This window comes from Spinacia oleracea, chromosome 6 (assembly GCF_020520425.1).
Source record: "Spinacia oleracea cultivar Varoflay chromosome 6, BTI_SOV_V1, whole genome shotgun sequence".
NCBI lineage: Eukaryota > Viridiplantae > Streptophyta > Magnoliopsida > Caryophyllales > Amaranthaceae > Spinacia > Spinacia oleracea.
Genome location: NC_079492.1, coordinates 92199426 through 92224074, shown reverse-complemented (window position 1 = coordinate 92224074; position 24649 = coordinate 92199426). Strand labels below are relative to the sequence as shown.

The window sequence follows — 24649 nt, the reverse complement described above, 5'->3', positions numbered from 1 at the left end:
GAACATAATCACTCAAGGAAATGAACACAAACGAGACTCAAACGAACATCACTTTCTTTACTTATCAGCCAAAAGAACAAAAAGAGAGGACGAAAGAACAACAAAACAAAAATAAAATTGAAATTTGAAAATACTGTAGCAGTTATTTTCTCTCTCCTCAATTTTTCTTATATAAATAGATCATTGAATGCGGCATTCATTTTCACTTTCACACTCAACCTACATGCAATTGAACTTCTGAAAAACCTTTCAAATTCTTGCAAATTCGAAACAAATTATTTGCAATTCTTCTATTTTCACTCTAAAAAATTCGCCAATTCTTCTATCTGGTTAAAAAAACTTGAACCCTAACAATTGAAAATGGGGAAATCGAAAAAAGGAGAAGAAGTTGATGCGACATGTTCTATTAAGTAAGAATTCAACTTCACTTTTTTTTTTTCCTGAATTTCAGGTGAATTTTAATTTTTAGTGAATTTTTCATGAATTTTAATTTTCGATAAATTTTCATTTCAAGCGATGATGTTCCTTTGACGACGACTTTGAAGGATATTAGAAACAAAAAGAGGAAGGACAAACAAATTACACCAACAATTGATGCAGATTTGTTGGAAACTATCAACAAAGAAAGTTCAGTAACTGAAAAAGAAGAAGAAGAAGAAGAGAGCGAGTAAGTTGATTATTCATTTTTAAACAGAGATCTAGGTTCATTTACATCTGCTGTTTGTTCTTTTGGTTTGCCTTAATGTTCTAATTACAATAACGAAACCAGCTATATTTTTTGACGAATTTAAAAGTAGATCTACATTTATGTTTTTTTTAAAATGTATTTTAAGTCACTGAAATCATACACTTAAAAGAAAAATGGTACAGAGTTCAAAGAACAATGAATGTTGACTCAAAAGAACAGTGGCTATTAAAATTTAAAAAATAATCAATATAGACGTAACACAGATCTATGTTCTTTTCATTTGCCTTACTATTTGATGAACTTACAACTAGATCTTGAATTTTGTTCTTATCTAATGAATTTGATTTATGTTCTTTTTTAAAATGTATTTTATTTAACTGTCTGATAAAAACTTAAAAGAACAATCCGTGCAGATTAAAAGAACGACCAATGAAGACTCAAAAGAACAATAACGATAAAAATTAAAAAAACTATCAACGTTGACTTAAAAGAACAATCCATCTAGAGTAAAAAGAACAATCCATTTAGACTTAAAAGAACACTAGGCATTAAAAGAACAATCAGTGAAGAGTTAAAAGATCAACCAGTGTAGATTTGATGAGATTGTGTTCTTTTTACTTATTGTTAAATGTATTTTAAAGAATAAAAAGAACAACCTATAACGACTAAAAGAACAAACCATGTATATTTAAAAGACAAGCATAAAAGTGTTAGCACACAGTAAAAGAACACTTATTAAAAAGAACATAAGAAAAGGAACATATAAGCGTACCTTGATCAACAACATCAACATAAATCTTCAGAAATTGATCCCAATCCTCTTGAATTTCATGCTCTGCTCCGATTTTTTTCTACGAAAATTATCAAAATTTTATTTGTTCCTCTCATTGATTACTTATTCTCAAAAAACTAGAATGATACAACGAAAAGTTGGAGAGAGAACAAAGTAGAAATCGCATTTCACACTTTCTCTGTTTTAAATTCTCTCATCTGTTGAGAGAAAATAAAACCTCTCATCTTTCTCTCTCTAAAATGTGTTGCTAAAATTATGAAATGATGAATTATTGAGATTATGGAGGACAAACATTATTTATATAGTATCTGAAAAAATAGAACTGTGTTGCTAAAAGTGTGCAGGATGAGAACTGTGCACTTATTTTTTAGTTGTTTTTTTTTCATAAAATGTGTTCTTTTTTATAATAGTCTTTCCATACAAAGGAAAGCATTGCAAGAGTAACAGAAGATGGTGCAAGAACTACAAAGAAAACTGATAGAACAGGAAAAGAAGCTGAAAATGATAGAACATAAAAAGATGGTTGAGAAAGAAAAGGAAGATAAAGAACAAAAAAATACAATCAAAGATCGTGAGAAGCAGGAAGAACCTGAAAAGGATGAGGATGAGGATGAGGATGAGGTAAGAGTGCCTGAAGAGCAGGAAGAACTTGAGAGGAAAGATGAAGCAGATGGAACAAACACGGAAACAGTTGTCGTGTTAGAAAATGAAAAAAAGAAAGATGGACAAGAACCTGGAGAGGAACCTCAAAAATCAAAGGGGAAATCTAAGAAAACAGTACCAAACAGAAAAAGAACAAGGTAACTTTATCATAAAAAAATGGTGTTCTTTTTATTTTTCTCTAATGTTCTTTTGGTTACCACTAATGTTCTTTTCTTTTGGTCATCAGAGGTCAAATGTTGAAGGAAAAAGAGGTGAAGCAAGAATTGGATGATGCACACAGGAAGAAGAACCTGTTTCCTGCTGAAAAGTTCAAGAAGTTGAAGTACGAATTGCTCCAATTGCTAAGAAGGGGAGAGGAGGTACTTTAAAAAAGACCATCGCAACTAAGGTAAACTTCAAATTCCCCTATTTGTATTTACCTCAAATGTTATTTTATAATAGGGATAATTATTATGTTTTATATATAGAAATGTTCTTTTTTTTTTTCTGTTTGTTGTACTTTACACCCACACTTATGTTCTTTTTTCATTCAGATAGGTGACAAAAGAAAACAGTTAGCAGTTCAGTCTGATTATGAAGATGAAGAAGGTGAATAAGAAGGTGAAGAAGAAGAGGAAAGTGCACCTGTAATGAAGAAGGGAAAAAGAGTAGCTGAGAAGGTAAAAGAATATCTCTATTTATTTGTTCTTTTTCTTCCTTATGATGTTCTTTTACACACTGACTAATGTTCTTTTTTTTATTTCTTTTTTTATAATAAAGATAATTGCTGTGTTTTATATAAAGAATGTTTTTTTTTTTCCTGTCTGTTGCTCTTTACACTATCATTTATGTTCTTTTTTCATTCAGAGGGGTAGAAAAAATAATCAGATAGTTGTGAGGGAAGTTTATGAAGACGAAGAAGATGAAGAAGAAGGTGAAGAAGAAGAGGAAAGTCAACCTGAAATGAAGAAGGGGAAAAGAGTAATTGAGAAGGTCAATGAATTTCTCTATTTATTTGTTCTTTTTATTCGTTATAATGTTCTTTTACAGCCTGACAAATGTTCTTTTATGTTTGTTCTTTTTTCCAGAGAGGTACAAAAGGTAAACAAATTGTTGTTGGTGATGAGATCATGGAGGATGTGGATGTTAAGAAAGAAAATGCTTTGGTTGTTGCCAAACCAAAGGATGAAGAGAGGAAACTGAATCTAAGGCAAACTCTGCAATTGATGATGCGATTCTTGATAGGAATTGCATCTAATGAAGAAGCTGATGTAAGAAACAACAAGCCATCACGGAGTTAGGCTTTGGATCTCTTCTGCAACTTGACATCCCACAAAATGAAAATCCATTCCCGTACGAGTTGGTTAAGAATTTCAACTCGTCTGGCCGGACCTTGAATCTAGGAAAATCTTCTCTTGATATTACCATAGAGGATGTATACCTGGTATACGGTATACCTATTGGAGGAGCTCCGGTGGTGGAATGGACTGATGAACATGATCCATAAATCATGAGGGTTTTTGCTGAATTTTTGGCGTACTGGAAAGTGAGGTCTGGATGCCCAAAATTGAAAACAATGATTGAAAAACTGATCAAAGATGAGACTCTAGTTGATGATAACTGGAAAAGATCTTTCCTAGTGGTTGCAGTTAACACCTGCATTAAATCCACTACCAATATAGCGGTATAAATCAAATTCCTTTGTTTCTAATTAATGTTCTTTTGTTTGCGTTTTATGTTCTTTTGTGGCTCATTAATATTTTTATTATACTTTTATTTGTTAGTTGAATTCCATGTTCTTTCTTTGTCTGTCACTGTTCTTTTATCTCTGTATGATATTCCTTTCTTTCCATTGAATGTCCTATTGTTGTACTTTCCTTTATTTGGATTTTAGTTGTGTTCTTTTCAGTTGTATTCAAGGTTCTTTTCCTCGTTTTCATTGTTCTTTTCTCTAACTTTAATGTTCCTTTCTTTTCTTTTGAATATTCTATTTTCTTATTCTATTAAAAACATAATTAATGTTCTTTTCTTTTATATTTTTCTGTTTCAAAAGCCAAACTTCAGATTCCTAGCAAGCACTGTTGACTTGGAGCAAGTGAGGAATCTGAATTGGTGTCAGTATGCCTACACCAGCCTTCTCGGGGCAGCTAAGTACTGGAATGTGGACCGTAGTAGATGGTTTGTTGGTCCACTACCATTTCTAATGGTAAATTTCAATCATTAAGCTAGCATTTCCCTCTTTTATATATTACTTTTATCTTCCTTTTTCATCTAACTAACAATAAAGTATGCTGTTTTTGTTGAATTAGGTATGTTATTTCGATCGGGTGCAGATCATGGAAGAGTACCCTCCAAGGAACTTCCCCCTAATTTCTTGCTGGACAAGAAATATGATAAGCAGCAGGGTACGCAATGACAATGCTACAGGCTTCGGACATGGAGTGATTCTTGACCGAATTCAAGGTCCACCTGAGATGCAACAGTACAGGGACGAGATCGAGATGCTTAGACAGCAACAAGCACTCAATCAACAACAACCACCACGACTTCTTCTTCAACTACCACAACAACCAGCAGCAAACCAACAACCACAGTCATTGCAACAACCACAACAACAACAACAACAACAACACCAAGAGAAACAACCACAACAACAACAACAACAGCAACACCAACAACAACAGGAACAACAACAGCAACACCAACACCAACAACCCTGGTTCATAAATGATGTGCTTGGAGCACATCAAGGTGCACCAGTGACTAAACTTGGCGATGACAAGGATATGCCACAGCAAGAGGCACACCCCAGTGAGGAAGCAAAAGTCCCTTCTACAATTGAGGTAAAAATTAACGGATTTTTCATGAAATACCCCCGAATTTTGGCGTAATTCACCAAATGCCCCTCGACTTTCAGAAATACATAAAATACCCCTGTTTCAATACTTATTACATGAAATACCCATATTTCAAAACTAAATACACCAAATATACTTAATGACGTCATCAACCCCATAATCAACCCCTTAACGTGTAATTAAAGTACCTAATCCCTAATTAACACCCCTAATCAACCCACCCACTAACAACCCACCCATTAACCCACCAACCCACGTACCCATTTCTTTTTCTTTTCTCTCTCCCTTCCTTCTTCCATTAACTCACTGGTCTCTTCCCCTTCCTTCTTCCATTAACCCCTCAAAAATCAGCAACCTAGATTGCAGATTCCTCCCCACCACGCCCACCATTTCATTTCTTCTATCTCCTCCTCCTGCCACCGTAACAACCACCACCACTGCTATTAAAATACCCCTCAAACATCAAGCAACCCAGATTCACGAATCAAGCAACCCAGATTCCTCCACCACCTTGCCACCGTTTCATTTTTTCTCTGAATCTCTTCAATTTTCTCTTAATTCATTCCATATTTCTCTGAATTTATGTTTGAGCTGTAGTTATTTTTTCAATTCAAGCATTTTCAAGCATTTTTGCCGGACGATTTGGTAGTCTGTGGTATTACTTTTTGGCAGAAAATTAAATTCGGACGATTTGGTAGTTTGTGGGATTTCTTTTTGGTAGAAAATGCAGAGGATTGAAGAAAAATGGTCGGAATCGTTCAATCGAGTGATGATGTCGAAACTCCTTCACCTCTGCTATGAGTTCGACTCGGTGAACTCAACAGAGGTTCTGATTAGCGGCGAAATTACCGGCGGCGCCGTCGTTCCTTCAGTTAACGACGTCGACGGAGATTTCGGCTTCGCTCCGCTTCACACCGCTGCGGAAAACCACACTCTCCACTGCATTGAGTTGCTCCTCCGCAAAAGAGCACGAACGAACGTGAAAACAAAGTGCTGTTGCAGGTGTTATTGCAGGCACATCGGTTGGAAATGGTTGTGTTTGGAGGAGGTGACTTGGTCGTTTCTGGGCTGCGGGTTCGACGAAGACGAAGGGCAGAGTAGCAGCAAAGTAACTTCCATGGAGGGAAGGGAAGAGGAAGGGGGTGAGAGAAACGAAAAAGTAATTAGGGAAAAAAATGGGTTAATGGGTGGGTTAATTGGGTTAATTAGTGTTGATGACGTCATAAGGGTATTTCGTGTAATAAGTATTGAAATAGGGGTATTTTATGTATTTCTGAAAGTCGAGGGGCATTTGGTGAATTACGCCAAAATTCAGGGGTATTTCATGACAAATCCGAAAAATTAAATACACTTAGCACAACAATTGCATATTTTTTTCAACGTTTTTGTTCTAATGTTCTTTTACATCCTCAATATGTTCTTTTTTGCTTCCTCAATATGTTCTTTTTCTTTATGTGTTTATGTTCTTTTTATCAAAAAGTAGTTCTTTACATTCTTCAACATGTTCTTTTGTTAATTTATTCATGTTATTTAAGCATGTTCTTTTTTCGTTAAAGATGTTCTTTCTTTCATGCAACTAGGCATTCTTGAACATGTTCTTTTATAAGTTTAAGCATGTTACTTAAACATGTTCTTTTATTTCTTTAAATATGTTCTCTCGATCTTTAAGAAAGTTATTTTAGCTCTTGATGCATGTTCTTTCAACACCCCCCCTTGTTCTTTTTTTTCAATCGAATGTTCTTTTTAGTCATTCAGTCCTTAAATGATGTTCTTTATTTTTGTTATTGTTAAACAGGAATTCCATGCTGAATTCACTAAAACCACTACTGAACTCAGTAGTGTCCTGAACAAGTTCAATGACTTATTGTCGTTGTCTAGAAAGTTCTTTGACACTACTATTGATGTCAAAAAAAGTCTGCCATTCAATATGGAAAAAATGTGGTCAAAATGCTCTAGAACTGATATTCCAGTTAATTTTGAGAAGGGAAAGTCTACGCAAGAGGAGCAAGAAGGAAAGAATACTGAGGAGATTGGTTCAATCCTCAGTCAAGACAAATAATTTTTCAGCTCAGACTACTTCATAATACTGTTTGATGAAGCAGTACGAAAGGCCACAGTGGGAATGAAAGAAAGGAAACAGAGGAATGTGAGGATGTTTCATTAGATTCGCCACCATTTTTAACACCTCCGAATATGCCTTCCCAGCCTAATGTGTTTGGTGATTTGACTTTGAAGCTTGGAATGGCTTCCGCTTCAAATCCTCCTCCCCGGGCACACGACTATGAAGAGGAAATGAATTTGGAAGAAATCTTGGCAAACAAAACTTTAACTGAACTTAATTTGGAGACAATTTCTGGGGACAACAAAGATGATGCTGACAAACAACAGCCACCTACAGAAAAAACTGAGTATGCGTTCTTTTAAAACAGTTCACATACACATGTATAATAAATATGTGACTGTTTCTTTTATTATTCAGAGTGTTCTTTTATAAACAATTTTTTTTTCTTTTATTCGTTTAATTTGTTCTTTTTAATAATTCTGTGTCTTTATACAATTATTTTCTTTTGTTTCTTTTATTCAGAATGTTACTTTCATATATTTCTTTATGTTCTTTTCTATCTTTAGTTTAATATCTTCCTACTTTTAATATTACTTATATGTTTTTTTTCATTACACTTTTGTTCTTTAAGTCTACTCATAGTGTTCTATTGTTCCTTCTCACATGTTCTTTTCTTTTTTCTGTAATACACAGAGAGCCTGAAAGTGTGAGATCAGATATGGAAGATTTAAACAAAGGAGTTGAAGATGGAAACCCAATGTCTCCAAGCATTAGAACTGAAGAATCCGAGTTTAAAACTCCGACTGCCGTTGAGTGGCAGACTGAAATGGAAACTCCGTCAATGTTCCTGAAGTAAGACTACTGTATTTTATTATTACAAGTTATTTTTCGTTTATTTTTCAAAATACTCCCTCCGTCCCAAATTAGTTGTTACACTTTCCTTTTCCGTCCGTCCCAGATTAGTTGGTACACTTCTAAATTAGGAATGACCCACTAGTAGAAAAAACCCTTATTGCAGCGGGCTTTTAGACCCCTGTTGCAGCGTACATCGTATGCTGCAACTGGGGGGGCTGCAACAAGTCTGAACTTGTTGCAGCGTACAATGTTCGGTGCGAAAAGTACTTTTTTACAGCGTACATATGCATGTACGCTGCAACAAGTGTCAAAATTTTGCCCAAAATCTAGACTTGTTGCAGCGTACAAATTCGTGTACGCTGCAAAAAACCCCACTTGTTGCAGGGTACATCTATTTGTACGCTGCAACAAGTCAGGAATTTTGCCAAATTTTACACCCTTGTTGCAGCGTACACATATATATGTACGCTGTAACAAAGCAATTTTGGCGGAAAAATTTTAGTCTTATCTAGGAATACCTAGAGTGCCTTGCACCAAATACAGAAACCTGTCACAACAATAATAATATCGCAACCTGTATAACAATTATAAAAAAATAACTGGTGTTTTGTATACTATATATCCCAAAACAAAGTGCATGTAGTACATTTAAATATATGTACGTTCCAATTTCAACACACACATACATTTTAATATAAAAGATTGTTCTATAACATCTAAGCCAACTCGATCAAACGCGCTTAGGCCAATAATAAATACTTGCTGATAAAAAACTTAGCCCATTGCTCACGAACCACATCAATTTCCTCACTACCATAAGGCGCATTCCTCGTAGTATATATAGACCTTCAAAAACAAAAAATTGATGGGAGCATTAGATTAAATGTCATTTTAGTCTAAGTATGACCTATAACGACCCAACGAGCCTTAAATGTGCATAAATAGATTGGAATGAGTATTGAAAACTTTAAAACTAAGCATATTAATCATGTAATAAGTTTGAAATAAGTCCTTAGGTTCTTTAGTTCAAAGTTGGGAACGAAAATGTCATTTTAGTCTAAATATGACCTATAACGACCCAATGAGCCTTAAATGTGCGTAAATAGATTGGAAGGAGTCTTGGAAACTTAAAACTAAGAATATTAATCATGTAAAGTGTTTAAAATGAGTCTTTAGGTTCTTTAGTTCAAGGTTAGGAGCGAAAATGTCTCATTTTAGCCTAAATATGACCTATAACGACCAAACAAGTCTTAAATGTGCATAAATAGATCAGATTGAGTCTTGAAAAGTTAAAAATAATCATATGAATCATGTAATAAGTTTGAAATTAGTTCTTAAGTTCGTTAGTTCAAAGTTGGGATTGAAAATGTCATTTTAGCCTAAATATGACCTATAACGGCCAAAGAAGTCTCGAATGTGCATAAATAGATTGGATTAAGTCTTGGAAAGTTAAAACTAATCATATGAATCTTGTATTAAAGTTTGACATGAGTTTTTAGGTTCGTTATTTCAAAGTTGGGAGCGAAAATGTCATTTTAGCCTAAATATGACCTACAAAAGCCTAATGAGCCTTAAAAGTGCATAGATAGATTGGAATGAGTGTTGGAAACTTAATTAGCTCATATGTTTGAGTTATGTACTTCACTTTAATAGCTTCATATTGTTTTTCACTTTTTTGTTCTTCTATAAATAGTGCTTATGAGCAGTACGGACACAGGAGACATAAGAGCAACTATCTATTTTAGAATATAGTCTCTTAATTATGTTGATACTTCTATTACGCTCAAATGTATTATCGTGAAACATTTCTAAATCTTAAGCTGTATTAGGTGTTTGAGAATAAGAGCTAGAATGTTCTTGAATCAGAAACTCTGAAAAGAAATCTCGCCTTCATTTGAACAACTCAATAAGAGAAACAGGACACGAAAGCATTAGAAATAGTGCTTTGAAGTGGTATAGTTAAGAAGAAAAACCTTTATTTAGCAGTGCGTCATTTCAGAAACATAGATCATCTTAAAGCAGTACTTGAGTAGTACTTGAGCAGCATCACAAACAAGCTTCTCCTTGCCCCTCTTACAATCATCAAAACATCAGTTCTTCTCTAGGCACAGGAAAAGTGCTAGGCACAGAAACGAATGCTTGCCTTCCATGCTGCATAGAAGTTAATACATTAATTTGGTGATCTACATACATGGAGCGAATATGTTATTCAAACAACCATTGAGAGGGTGATCCCTCTCTCCCTGTCACTTCTTAGGTTTAAGGGATATTCATATATGTGGATCTCAACAGCTTCACAAAACATTTGAGAGCAAACCTGTTTATAAGATTGAAATTTGGGTCCTATTTTCTGAATAAAATAAGTTACAGACTTACAGGTTGTTATAACTCTTTATAAATACTTAATTCTTGAATAAAATATCATGTTCCCACAACTCCACCCTAAGTAGTGATAAATCCAAACCAATGAGCCACAGAAAACATATACGGATACCTAACACCTATACCCAAGTTAGTTAACATTGTTAAAAACTACTATAAAGTACACAATGTCTATCGAAGCTTCTAATCCTCGCAACGATCACTTGTCAACTAATGATTCAATGTTGGGAATTCAAAAGCTTTGTGGAAGAAGTGACTCAAATAAAGCAAATAGAAGTGGTTCGAGTAAGAAGTGGATGATGAGTTGGACCAAATCTACATGTGTGTGTGTGTGGGTGTGGGGGGTGGGGTGGGCGGGGAGGGGGGGGTGAGACGCTGATGGCATTATGACTGGGGTGTAGTTGTCTGGGTCAGTTTTCCCTGCCCAGCAAGAGCATACAAGTTCAGTTCACTGATATAAAACCCTTTCTTCAAACAAAATAAACATACAATGGAATACCTTTACGAAAAGTGCTTGCCTACCATACCTCTATAAAACAATTGCCTAGCTCCTAGTATTTAAAAGTGGATCCAAAAGCACAAAAAAACCAAGTCCTGAAGTAAACTCAACCAAGTCCAAACCTTTCAGTAGTATCCAATTTGGCTCTTAAATCAGCTATTTCAGCCTCGACAACAGAGAGACGCCGCTGGCAAGCTGCCTCAGCTTCATTAGCAGCGTTTATCCTCAACTTCAACTAGTTTAGTAATTTGATTCTAAAAGAGGTAGACTGTGGACAGATACAAGAAGATAGAATAGATCACATAGTAAGTAGAGGCACAGGAAGATATGTCAGACTGCATTTACACAAACAAAGAGTTGGAGAAGTGAATTTATCACAACAGAACTAGAGTACAGAGGAATATCAAAATAACAGTTGTCTGATTTTTTTTAACTTCAACAGGAAAAAAAACAGTGGAACGGTTTTATCCATAAAATTCCTTTTAACATAAAAGTTTGTGGCATGAGCCTTAAATGTGCGTAAATAGATTGAAATTAGTATGTCCACCCTCCTCTCATCTCAAACAAAACCCATAAAGGCAAGAGTCCGCAAGACAAATTCTGGTCTTGGCTTGTAACTGAGTCCCTGGCCATCACTCTGGTTCTTCTCCAACTTACACTGAACACCAGTTATACTCTTTCCAAAAAAGACTTGCTCCAGCATCTGCATCTCTTACATAGTCAAGCGCATTTTTCAATCTCAAAACTGGACTCATTTCAGCTTTTAGTTACAGGGGATGAGGGTCTAAAACTCAAGTCTCTCAAAGGAAATAACCCGTCAATTTATCAGAGAATAAAGGAGACAGCGGCACAAGTATCTAAACCCAAGAGAAAGTGATTTCTAGATACCAGGAAACGTTGTATTCATCTGGGTCTCTACGGTACGCACAATACCAAGCTGCTCAACGTAGTTTCCTAGGACTATCAATGCTCTAGTGGAAGCAATTATAATTTTAAAAATTCCAGTCACCAATACACCATTGTAACATACTACTAGAAAGACCTATCCTGGAGGTAGCTTCTCGGCATATATTGCATAAGTACTACATAGGAGAGTTGGAAGTGTGGAACCACTGATCAGAGAGTGATTTGAACCCCTCTCGAACATGAAACTGCAGTTCATCTAATACAGTGTATAAATAATCAATATCTAGTTTGCAGTGAATCAGTGATCACTACAAGACCTTGAAAAACTGAAAATAATAATACTAGCCAAACTAAAGGACTAGTATTATGAAAGCTGAAACTTTGGAAAGGCTTAAGACAATACCTCAAACCCTAAATCAAAGTGCAGCTAGCTGAAAGGTGGTTCAGATGGTTATGCTAAGACATGTGTTTGGGACGGATAAAAATTAGGAATTGAAAAGACTTTTCGCTCAATCAACAACCCTCGATGTTGTCAGTTACGCTTAAGTTAGGAATACATATTCACTCAAAGTTAAGAATAAAAGCTGCGCTGGATTGTTTGGCCACTATTTTCAAGCTTCAGTCTACCCCTTAACAACAATATGCTAACATCCACATCTATAACCCACTGCACGGAATCATTTGTATTCATATAATTACTTGAAAGTGGAATAGAACTATTAGATGACCATAACTGGAATTCTGCAAGGAATAAAAAATGACAGATAATAGTAAGCTTGGCCTAGCAGAAACATATCAATTTTTGTTTTAACGTATCAAAGTATGGCTGATTTCAAAATATAAGCTTGATCAATTGAATTCCCCTGAAGTAAAGCAGAATCCTAACATTTACCCTTATCCCCATATCAGTCAGTCCATGAACAATAACATATACTAGTATTAAAGAACACTTCAATGTGCAAGACCAAGAAGAAAATAAATGCAAACTAAAGATAATAAAGTTTTATCAAAAACTACCTTAAATTTGGCAGGTTCAACCAGTTGGAAAACAACAGTATCTCCTTCCAATTTCAGAACCATGGCAAACCTTTTCCACCCACCACTGAGTTCACGATATTGAGGCAGATAATTGGCTTCGTATTGTTCTCTAGTATCTGTCTCGAGTATCATAACAGTACGGTTTTTTACTGGTATATGCGCCCTACAAAAGGGCGGAGGAAGTCTCTGTGACTCCACCAAATGAACCAAGTAAGAAAACACCTCAAAATAAGCATATTAATTTCATCAGAATAATATATAGTTTGTCACATTTGCCTAATGAAAAGGCCTAAAACATGAAATTACTTAAATTAGATTGCTTTAGATTCAAAAAAGGACTGACATTCAAGAATGGAGGGAATAGTTTTTCACATTTGCCTAATGAAAGAGCCTAAAACATGATTTGAGGTACTAACCAAGATGAAACCACCAGAAACATTCGATTTCACATCACTTTTACGGTAGTCGGATGTTCAACATTCATCTTTGAGTGAATTTTTCTAGCATGAACAAAATTACATTTCCTTAATCAGGGATTATTACAATATTTTTCTCATCAAGAAAATCAAATTAATTGACATATCTCTGCTTAAATTACATACGAAGATCAAGATTCAAGAATTTGCAAAATTTCATCATTTAAAACAAAAGAAATCATAACCCACCCGAGATAAACGCATGTATTTTCTCCTAATCTTGTCAGCCCACAATTTCTTTTGCTTTCTCTGCAAAAATGAAAAATGAACAAACCCTAATTTTGAAAACGGAAATAAAAAGGGACAGGGAAGAAAGTTACTTGCCGCGGCGAGGATTAACGGAGAACAGGGTTCGCGAACCGGCCGAGCAAAGAAGCTTAGTTTTCCGAGTAGGGAATCACTTTGCCGGTTGTTTTTTCGAGCAGGGAATACCTTATGCGGGGGTTTTTCGAGCAGGGAACCACCGGTGAGAGGTGAGGAGGCGAGGAAATTAAATAGACTCTTGTTGGAGTACCACCGGCGATGGGCGAAACCCAGCGGCGACAACCACTGGTGAGAACCACCGTCGAGACGCAGGGTAAGCCGAGAGAAGAAGGGAGTAATGAGAGTGGGATATTCGCTGCAAAATTGGTCACGAGGTTTGAGATAGAAATGTTTGGTCTGAGTTAAAGTTGCAACGAAAAAAATTACAAATATGTTATTGCAGGGGGCTTTTACCATGTACGCTGCAAAATAAAAGGCCTATTGCAGGTAGGGATGGCAGCGGGTCCAGGACCCTACCCGGACCCTGTCAGACCCTACCCTAAAATTAGGGTATGGATCTTTATTTTTTAGACCCTATAGGGTAAGGGTAGGGTATGGGCATATGCTGTTTTTTTTTAGGGTAGGGTAAGGGTCTTAATTTTTCAGACCCGTACCCTACCCATACCCTACCCGCGGACCCTTTAGATCCATACCCTACCCATACCCTATATTTAGACCCGCTTAAATTTTGTTATTTTTATGTACTTCACTTTTTTGTTGGATCTTGATGATGAAGTAGATGATGATATGGACGATAACTACTACTAAAGTACTAAATGGATGCATATTTAGTAACATTAATGTTGTGTAGTTAAGAATGTGGGATTTTGTAATTATGAGCTTCGTACTTTAAAATGTATTGTGTTTAAGGAAAGACAGGGATAATTTTTGAAGACTAGCTATTTATTTGTTTTAAAATGTCTTATTAATCGTTGTTCTTGTATTATTTTTGCATATTACATATAATTACATACAAAAAAGGAAATAAAAGTTTTAGTTTTACGCGGACCCGTATAAGACCCTAGACCCTACCCATACCCTGTCGGACCCATAGGGTCCGGGTAAGGGTCTTATAATTTTAGACCCTATAGGGTAAGGGTAGGGTAGGGTATGGGTATATATCAAAAAGTTAGGGTCCGGGTTCGGGTATTACTAGACCCTACCCAGACCCTACCCATTGCCATCCCTAATTGCAGGGGGATTTTACTATGTACGCTGCAAAAATCTATTTTGTAGGGGGCAATTAATTTGTACGCTGCAACAACCCTTTAAAGGGTTTGAGCCGCGTTGACCGACTGGTTGTTGAAACGTATTAATACTTGTACGCTGCAACAAGGGGGTTGCAACAGGGGTTTTTTCTACTAGTGACCCCACAATTATTATATTGTCTCTCTCTTCCCACTAACTTTTTTTTGTCCCCACACCCTCTCTCATTCAATTAAAAAAATATTCCACTACCTCCTATCACATCTACTTTTTTAATAAAATAACAATTGATAACCAAACAACCACTTATCACCTAAAACTTTGTGCAAAGGTAAGTGTAACAACTAATCTGGGACGGAGGGAGTATAATTTTTCATAATCTTTAATTAAATGTTCTTTTCTTTCACTCTTTTGTTCTTTTTATCCATAGTAATATATTCTTTTCTTTCCACTTTTTTAGCACTCCAAGCGCGGTTTACTCGCAGCCAGAAAATGCAACTACATCTATAAAGTAAGCCTACTGCATTTTATTATTACAAGTTATTTTTCGTTTATTTTTGAAAATATAATTTTTCATAATCATTTATAAAATGTTCTTTTCTTTTCACTTTGTTGTTCTTTTTATTGTTAGTCTGAATTCGTTTTTCCCTCTAATATGTTCTTTTTACTTTATAATGTCTTTGTTTTCATAAGCGAGGAAGAGGATCTAGATATGGTACAAGTACCTGAACTTGTTAAGAGAAAGAAAAATGTTCCCATCAAGTTACTATCACGAGTGTCACCCTTCTTAACTCAGTATTCACACCTACTGATGGAGGTGGATCAGTTGGATCAACAAGAAAAGGACATGCGATGCGTACTGGATTATGCCTTTGGAGAGGGCAGACCAACGTAAGTAATTTTATACTATTACAAGTATTTTAATGTAGATGTTCTTTTTGTACCGTTTCATGTTCTTATGGAAATATTATTTTCATTCTTAAAACAGTCAGGTGTTGTACACTGATGATTGGAATATAATTACCAGAGAAGAGTTTCAAACCCTAGGTATATATTTAATCATTGAAATTTTCAATGTTCTTTTAAATGTTGTTGGTGTTCCTTTTACTCATATTTTTGTTCTTTTCCTTTAAAACAGCTCCGGACGTCTGGGTGATGAATAATGTTATTGACACATTTGCAAGAATACTGAATGATGATCCAGATCAAAGTTCCAAGAGTAACTTGAAATTCTATTTCTCTACAATTCCATTCGTAAGTTTTAATATCACTAAAAATTCATTTTTCATATTTCTTCAGTTATTTTTATTATATAAGATATATTTAAGCATATTTTTTTTGGGTGCAAAATATGCTCTGCCAGAATGATCCATATGGTGGATCACAGGATAGTCAAGCAACCGAGGACAAACGCTTGGAAAATTTTATTGTAAGTGTACGACATGAGTATGTAACCGCTGGTGTTAAGTATTTAAAGGGATACCATCTGGTAAAATTATAAAATTGTTCTTTTCTTTTCTACATATGTTCGTTTTCCTTTGTCTAATGTTCTTTTCTTCCTTGTAGTTGTTCTTTACGGTCTGGTCTGCTGATCATTTTTATCTGATTATAATCAACCAAAAGGCGAAGAAGGTGGAGATCATTGACAATCTCACCTTACCTGAAGGAATTTCATATGATGATAAATATAAAACATTTGCAGAAAGAACTGTAAGTCTATTTGTAGAAATTCCTCTTATATATTTTATTTCGTACTTTTATTCCTCTTATATACTTTTGTTCTTTTCTTTGTTATTTTTTTGTTCTTTTACTAAGTTAAATTATTCTTTTTTTCTTCGGATCATTCCAGTTTGAAGCCTGGACAATATTTGCAGCACAAGAGGGACATCCATTGCGGAAGGCACAAATTTCGGCATATGAAAAGGTGTTGCTTGAAATGCCATGGAAAAACAGAATAAACAAGACTGATTGTGGGGTATATGCAATGAGGCATGTGGAGACCTACAAAGGCAACCAGAATTGGAATTGTGGCTTCAAAAACACAGATGAAGATGTAAGAAATTTTTTAATATACGTACATATATTATTTTAATATATAATCTTCTAATAATGCACTATTTTAGGTTTTCAGAAGGACTATATTTGCAAGCTGAGAATGCGGTACGGTGGTGAAATGTTATTATCCGCTTTGAACAAAAGGCATGAGCTAACGTATCTGGCATTGAAGAGAGCTAATCAAATAGAATAGTTGGTGTGTTTTCACGAAGGCAGGAACATAGTTACTTTTCATTAGAATTATGCTTTTAAAAACAATGGTTTATTCTGTAGATATCACTGTAGTTATTGTTGAAATTATGGGTTGTTCTTTTGAATATGTGTCGTGTTCTTTTCTAAACAATTAGATGTTCTATTAGTTTCAGATATGAATGCTATCTAGATTGTTTGGATATTTTAAGCAAATATTTCAATTAAAGGTTCCAAAGTTGTTCTTTCACTCTTTTAACAAGTTCCTTTCAATCCAGGAACATGTTCTACTATATCATTGGACATATTCTTTCTATTCCGATATTCTTTTATTCTCTTTTAGCATGTTCTTTTCACATTTTAAGCATTTAAGCATGTACTTGTATGCAATTATTTTGCAATGAAATAATATATATTGTAATTGCACAAAAGTAAAACAAAAATGTATACAACTAAAATTCTCATTTCAAAATATTGATTGAGCGAAATATCAGTAGCCCGTAAGAACATAAGCATCATGTAAAAATCTACATCAAAAAAATTAGAAGAACATTAATGAGAATACAAAAAGAAAATAATAAAAAAACAACAAATTAAAAATAAAAATATTACCAGTCGTGAAATGAATCTACAAGGGATGTATGTGTACTCCAAAATAATCATCTGGAATAAATACTGGATGAACCAAGACATCACCAACAGGTAGGTTTATGATATGCTGGATAAAAAAAAGAACGAAAAAGGGGTCAAAAAGAACATTTTAGAGATGAAAAAGAACATAAAGAATTTCAATAGAACATGTTAAACTGAAAGTAAAAGAACATCTAGAACAACAACAGAGAATAAACGAACAAGGAAAAACAAAAAGAAGAAATTTGTAAAACAAAAGAACAAATTTATATACGAAATAGAACACTTCACCTGATCAGTAGACTGAGTTTCCTCCCTCAAATTATCAACATGTCTTTTCCTTCTCTTGTTCCAACCTTTAAGTTTATTGCGTTTCTTCTCAACAATCCCTTTTGGCCTAACATTCCTCTCATTACTCTTTTCATTCCCTTTCTTGTTCTTCTTTATTCTCTTTGGTGGATTTTTAATCATTGTTGGAATAACTTCTTCAACAATCGGTTCCTGCAAAACTGGTTCTGTTGAAGGCTCAAAAGCATCAAGTAAAGTTTCATTACGCACGAAATGGTTTGATGAAACATCAGCCCCTCCAACTCCACCAATGTACTCCTTAACTTTAGTTGACATATCCAGCATACCCGAATCAATAATCTTCCTTGCAGCCGGACAGTGTTGAGCTTCATTTATAACTTTAATGCAACTCCTTATGGTTTTCATCCTCCACACCGATGCAGAAACAACATTTACTTCATTATCTCTATCTTCTCCCTCCTCAACAATTGTATTCATAGCCTGTTTTGTCCATCTCTTCATAATGTATCGATTAGGAATCCTTTCAACATTATGGACGATAAAAACTCGAAGAACAAAGAATGCCTATTTCTCCAAATTACTTGCAAGTACAATCAACAACCATGTCTTACTCATTAAATCTGACATTGTGTCTAATGAAATCCTTTGTAGGATGCCCAACAATATACTCAGAAACTGGATACTCAAAACGAATCCGTTCACTCCTCAAACCAACAGCTTTGATGAATCGTTGCTCAAATATCAAATATATTGCAATAGTGTACACTTCCCGGGCATGTAAACATAACATGTTATCCGAACATGCATAATACTTATTACCAGTAGAAGAATTATAATCTCCCGTGTTCTCCTTACTTCTCCACTCATCAATTACCTCCAAAAAACACTTATAAAAATCACATAAACCGTTGGTTTTATGCAACCTCCTAGAAATAGAATGATTTGTAGTCTCACTCCTTTGAGAAGACAAAACACCCCCAGAAAACCACTCTTTGTTATATGCAGGACAACATTTCTCCTTCAAACTATATAACCTTATTATCCATGAATGTTTAGCGCAATTGTAATCAGCCAAAAGACTACAAAAGAACAAATAAGGAGAACAAAAGAACAATCAGGGACACAAAACGAACACCCTGAGTAAAACAAAGAACAAATGAAGAGAAAAAAAGAACAATAACAGCGACATACAGTACAATAAAACTTGAAAAGAACAAAAAATAAGATGTGAGGGAAAGGAAAGTACAAACAATCACAGTACAAGAAGTATAGACTCTATTAATCAAAGAAAAGAACATTAAAATACCAGATTAAAAGAACAAGTTTCATCAAGCATGAAAAAGAACAGTACTTAACAATAGAAAGAACATGTTCTGGAATGAAAGAACAAAATAAAATTTTAAAAAACTAATCAGTCTATTAGCAAAAATAATTTTTACCTATTCCAATAATGCTCGAACTCAGCAACTGTGTCAGTATATTTCAAAACATAATCAAACCGACGTTTGAATCCTTCTTTGGCCATAACACCTTTGATGTTTACAATAACATTTTCTCCAATGTGCCACGTACACAACCGATGCCTCGATTTTGGAAACACTTCCCTAAAAAAACATAAACCAAAAAAATATATAAATAAATAAACTAAACAGAAAGACAAAAGAAAAAGAACATAAAAAATTGTACAAAAATACAAAAGAACAAAAATGTTTGATTTACGAACATACAAACAACCTAAAAGAACATTACCTTATAGCCTTGTCCATGGCAGAACATTGATCAGTCATGATAGTCACAGGTTGCTTCCCTCCCATGGAAGTCAAAAAAGAATTAAAAAGCCATTCAAAACTACCTGCCTTCTCATTCAATATAAAACCCACTCCAAACATGATATTTTGGGTGTGAAGATTCATTCCAACAAAAGGCCCACAAATCATATCGTATTTATTAGTACGATAAGTTGTATCATGAATCAATAAATCACCAAAAGCTTCATAATCAGACCGCATTCTTCCATCTCTCCAAAAAAAATTGGTCAACTGATTCTCTTCATTCAGTTGAAAATTATAATAAAAATCATGTTCATTAGCTTGTCTCATAGTGAACCATCTGATCAACTGATTTGAATCACAACCATCCAAAATTTTCTTCTTCTTTGCCAAAACAACATCATACGCATCGGGAACAGTGAAGCCTAAATGCGCCTCACCACCAACTTCTTTCCTCATAGCTCTAAGAATATCAACAAGCTTAGTGCCACTACAAGTAAAAGTAGTAAGAAAAGCCAAGTGTTCTTTTGAAATGTGCCTATGTGACCTAATAAGGTATCTCTTATTAGCAGGAACCATTGAATGGTTATGCAGACGACAATGTTTAGAAAGAACATACATTCCAGTTTTCTTATCAACATCAAACTGAACTGAAGCCTTGCATCCAATTCTCCTATCAATTTTTTAAAAGGATTTAGGCACAACACCATCTGGATTTTTAAACCCCTCATATGCACAAACAAAAAACCGTTGTCGAACTATTCTAGTACCACTTCTATACTCCTTTTTACCCTTCCTAGTACCAAAACCATTCCTAAATGCATGACTGTTGTATAACTCATACGCCTCATCATCTTCCTTAACTACACTTCCCTCTAATGAAACTGGTTCTTCAAAATCTGCGTGACGATAAAAAAAGAACACAAAGAACATCAGAAGTAAGATAAAGGAACAAACACTAGAAGTAAAAGAACATTGTGACAAACAAGTAAAAGTGCAATTATGTACCTTGGCCAACAACCACATAGGATTCTGGATCTTTATTAGCATCATTTTGTTCTGAATTATTAAGCGCATTATTTAAAATATCTGGAAATTTATAAAATAAAAAAAAAATCAGAAAAAGAACTCAATAAAAGGAACTTAAAAGAACAATTAGTGCGGGTATAAAAGAACAACCAAAAAATAATCAAAAGAACAGTAGCTATTAAAAAGAACAATGCACCAAGAGTAAACGAACAATCCATGTAGACTGAAAAGAACACTAGGCATTAAAAGAACAATCAATGAAGAGTTAAAAGAACAATCAGTGTAGATTTGAAAAGCTAAATATAATAAAAAGGAACGTCTCAATACGTATTCTAAACATGTTCTTTTGAAACTGACATATGTTTTTCTGAAATGATACAATGTTCTTTTCTGCAAACGAACATAACCAAACGTATATTCCTTAAATATAATAGTTATTACACAATCAATTTCACCACATAAATGAAATAAAATGCAAAATCAACGAAAAAACCAATTCTTAACCTTCATTATCAACAATCCCCAAAATCAACGAAGAATGAGATTCAAAGTTAGATTAATCAAACTAATTACAATCACCAAAACATAAAAAGTACGATTATTATGAAATCGAAATCATAAAATCAAAAAAATTGCAATTCGTTATTACAAATTGAAAAAATACCTTCGTAAGTCTGATTTTCAGCTGAAGAATTCAAATGAGAAGAAGAATAATCATTCGAAATTGATTTTGAAACAGAGAAATCATGGAATATTTGATAATTCTCCATCAGATTCTCTCTCTAAAAACAATTTAAACACAAATGTAAGCTTTCTCTCTCCTCTTCATACTTTATGAATTGAAAATTATGAAGCCCAGACATATAAATACCCCCAAAAGGAGCGAACAAAAAAAAAATCGCGAAAACTAACAGAGAAGAACAAAGCACATGATGTTCTTTTGTAAAGTGGAACATGTTCTTTTTATCTGCAGAATTAATGAAAACACGCGTTTTATTTTAAAATGTCTGCGTTTAAATCCCGGTGCACCTAGATCTAGGTGCACACGCCTGCACCATCGAAATAAACCATGAAGTATTTTGCACTAGGCCACTACGTCAACCAAGTTTTCTCTCACTCTTACCTTTCCTAGTATCATTTCAATATTTCATTTCTGGAATTCTAAACTCCTTCGACTCACAAGTTTCACTTTAAAAGTTTTAAAGTTCCGCTATTGGTAATAAGGTTTACTACTATTCATAAAATCAGTCAATTTTTCAATTTTAAAAGATAGTTAAAAAAGCTGCCATTAAATCAGTCAATTTTTTACTTGGTAAAATTTAAAAGATGATTGAAAAGAAATGATCAATCTTTATTGTAAAAAAATAAAGTTTGGAGTGATGAAGAGGCAAATAAGTTGTTACAATTGTGGTAAATCTGGTCATTTTTCTACATTTTGCCCAGAAAAATCATGTGGGTATAACCTCAACAAGAAATTGAAGCCTTCAATGTCATCATCTTTCCAAAGTTTCCCAGTCACAAATTGTCGTTGTGGTGGAGGTTTGTGCAAAATCAAGATTACTCCTAAAACTCAAAAATGTTTCTACACTTGCCCTAACATTTATGTAAGTGTTTCAAAATTTCTGGATTTTCTTTCTTTCTTCTTAATTAAAGTTTTAAAATTTTGTTGTAATTGGGAGATTTTGGTTGGTTGTAGGAATTGCACTGTGGGTACTTCAAATTATGTGAGGATCTAAAGGCGCATGAGATATTGCATAAATCTCCTCCGATTTTTCCAATTTGTTCATGTGGGGCTGGAGTTTGCAGGTTAGAAATTGTAAGAGAAGGCCCTGATTCTGGTCGGAGTTATTTTGCTTGCAAAAGAAAGTAAGAACTTTTTCTGGAGTTTTTAATTACTAATCGCAATTGGGACCGCTATTTAATTATCATTATTAGAGAGGTAGTTAAACTTATTGGTGTATATACAATATACAATATATGTTGTTTGGATGTTGTTGTGGTCCATTGCGGAATGTGAAGTTTGAATTTGTCCTATTTGTTAATAATCCTCACCTTTGGACTGTTGGTAAAATGGTGATGAATGATGATAATGACTCATGCGTGCTTGTTATTTTATTGATAATAATACGATGATGGTTGTATTTTATGATTAAGTGGTCATTGTGGGTTAATTTTCAGTTTTCACTCTAGGGGCACGCTTGGATCGGGTGTAATACCATAATAAAAGGACAATGAAGGTTAATTGAGGTGTTGCAAGGGGTGGTGTGGTGGTATTGTGATGAAAAGTTGTGGTAACTATTTCCCCCATGATGAGGGTATTTGTTCCCCCTTCCCTTTTATTTTCTTCTTGCCAACACTAGCGTGTTCCCTTTGCCACCACTTCATCCCCTCATCATCACCTTCAATTACCGTAGTTTGACTTTTATTACCCCTTTAATACATTACCCTCAATTCAAGCATGCCCTAGGTGTAAGTGGCGTGCATTGAATCCGCTTACTGTGTTCTATTAATTTACTTTTACCTGAGCTTATAAAACTACTGCAATTCTATAATCTCCTGATAATTTTTGGAATTGAACAACGTGTAGCAATAGATTTTGGTTGTCAACTTCTCATGTTGTATTTTAAGTTTCATGTCATCTCCCTTTGAAGTTTGAAGGGCCAACTCTCAGCAAACTTACCGTAAACAGAGACTGAAAGGATTCCAACTTGAGTTCAGTTTCATAAATATAGTGTTTATCAAGAGGTTTTTATTGAGGCTGCAAATCGGATAATAATATCCTAGTCTCTACAATTACTTAGTTGTTTACTTTAGATAGTGTTGATTTATCCCTTTGAAATATTAAGTTTGCAAGATCTTGTTGGCTAGGCGAGCTTAATGATTTAAGGGCTATGTGCAGCTACAAGGTGCTTGCAATTTCTGGCAATGGAAGGATGAAAAGTATTATCAGCCTACATCAAATGTGGTTAAAGATACCATAGCTTATAATGATAGCATAGCCAATGAGATTGACATGATTCGCAAGGAATTTGAAGACGGTGGTATGGATCTCGACTTTCCCTTAGATGAAATCGAAATCAATTCTTCAAGTGTAACATTTTCTGGAGACAACATGACTCATTCTAGTCCTGTAACAAGCCCCGTTAGCCCATTGGATGTGGCAGCTCTTGCATCAACAGGTATAACCTGTGTTTAAGGACGTGTCAATACAATAGAATCAATTTTCAAATTAAATCTGATATGTTATACGCTTTTAACTAGTTTTAGAATTGTTTCTAATCTTTGTTGTTAATAGTTGTCAGATTTATATCATCTTCTTTTGCTTCTTATAGATTCTCAGAGTATGGTGGTTAAGTGGTTCCCTCGCAATTGACTACTGTTCTAACATGCTTCTTCTAGGTAAGAAAGATTAATTGGCATCAAACAAGTTGTACCATCTTTTCATTTGCTGCTTTGAATATCTTGAAAGCTTGCATTTATATGTTTTCGCAACTGTCTCTTGTTCTTACTCCAAACAAGTATTTTACAATATCTGATTAAGTTTCCATTTTTGGAGGCAGTGCTTGCTTAGTGACTTGGCTTATTCTAAGGATTCCGTTGCCGTCGTAGCTTATAGTGAGGTGCAATGTGTAAAGATGTTATGGGAGCTCCAAACATCAATAACATAGGGAAGTATATACCGCAGAAGCTACATTTGAAGGGATGAGATTAACTATAGTAATATAGTATCCTTAGATGTTTAGTTTTATGTTATTAATGAAATCTGTATAAACCTAATTGATCGAAGTGCAAAGTTAGCTAATAGTGTAGTTGTTACTTTAGTAGTAAAGTTGAACAGAGTTCAGAATATACCCAGAGGTTTCTACGAAACTGTGGTAGAAACTGGTAAGGGCTCATATTTGTTGGAAGTTTTCATGCAGGTCACTACTCACTAACCAAAGTGCCTGAGGAGTTGTTTAG

The 24649-nt window shown here is 34.6% G+C and overlaps 2 protein-coding genes and 1 long non-coding RNA gene across 3 annotated transcripts; 2 read left to right on the top strand and 1 right to left on the bottom strand.

Annotated features, from left to right (window-relative positions):
* The first annotated feature begins 1931 nt into the window (after positions 1 to 1931).
* Positions 1932 to 2740, top strand: LOC130463367 (uncharacterized). The gene is made up of 3 exons (XM_056832476.1): positions 1932 to 2281; positions 2371 to 2503; positions 2678 to 2740. Exons 1-3 carry the CDS (start codon positions 1932 to 1934, stop codon positions 2738 to 2740), a joined length of 546 nt encoding a protein of 181 aa, XP_056688454.1.
* A 15758-nt stretch (positions 2741 to 18498) lies between these two features.
* Positions 18499 to 21459, bottom strand: LOC110777357 (protein FAR1-RELATED SEQUENCE 5-like). Its single transcript, XM_021981959.1, has 6 exons — positions 21354 to 21459; positions 20669 to 20749; positions 20409 to 20559; positions 19641 to 20333; positions 19331 to 19495; positions 18499 to 18970 (listed from the first exon to the last, which is right to left on the bottom strand). Exons 1-6 carry the CDS (start codon positions 21457 to 21459, stop codon positions 18499 to 18501), a joined length of 1668 nt encoding a protein of 555 aa, XP_021837651.1.
* A 335-nt stretch (positions 21460 to 21794) lies between these two features.
* Positions 21795 to 24637, top strand: LOC110777354 (uncharacterized). The gene is made up of 5 exons (XR_008924501.1): positions 21795 to 22293; positions 22386 to 22555; positions 23589 to 23868; positions 24022 to 24088; positions 24250 to 24637. It is a non-coding gene; the product is annotated as an uncharacterized lncRNA (long non-coding RNA).
* The last annotated feature ends 12 nt before the right edge of the window (positions 24638 to 24649 follow it).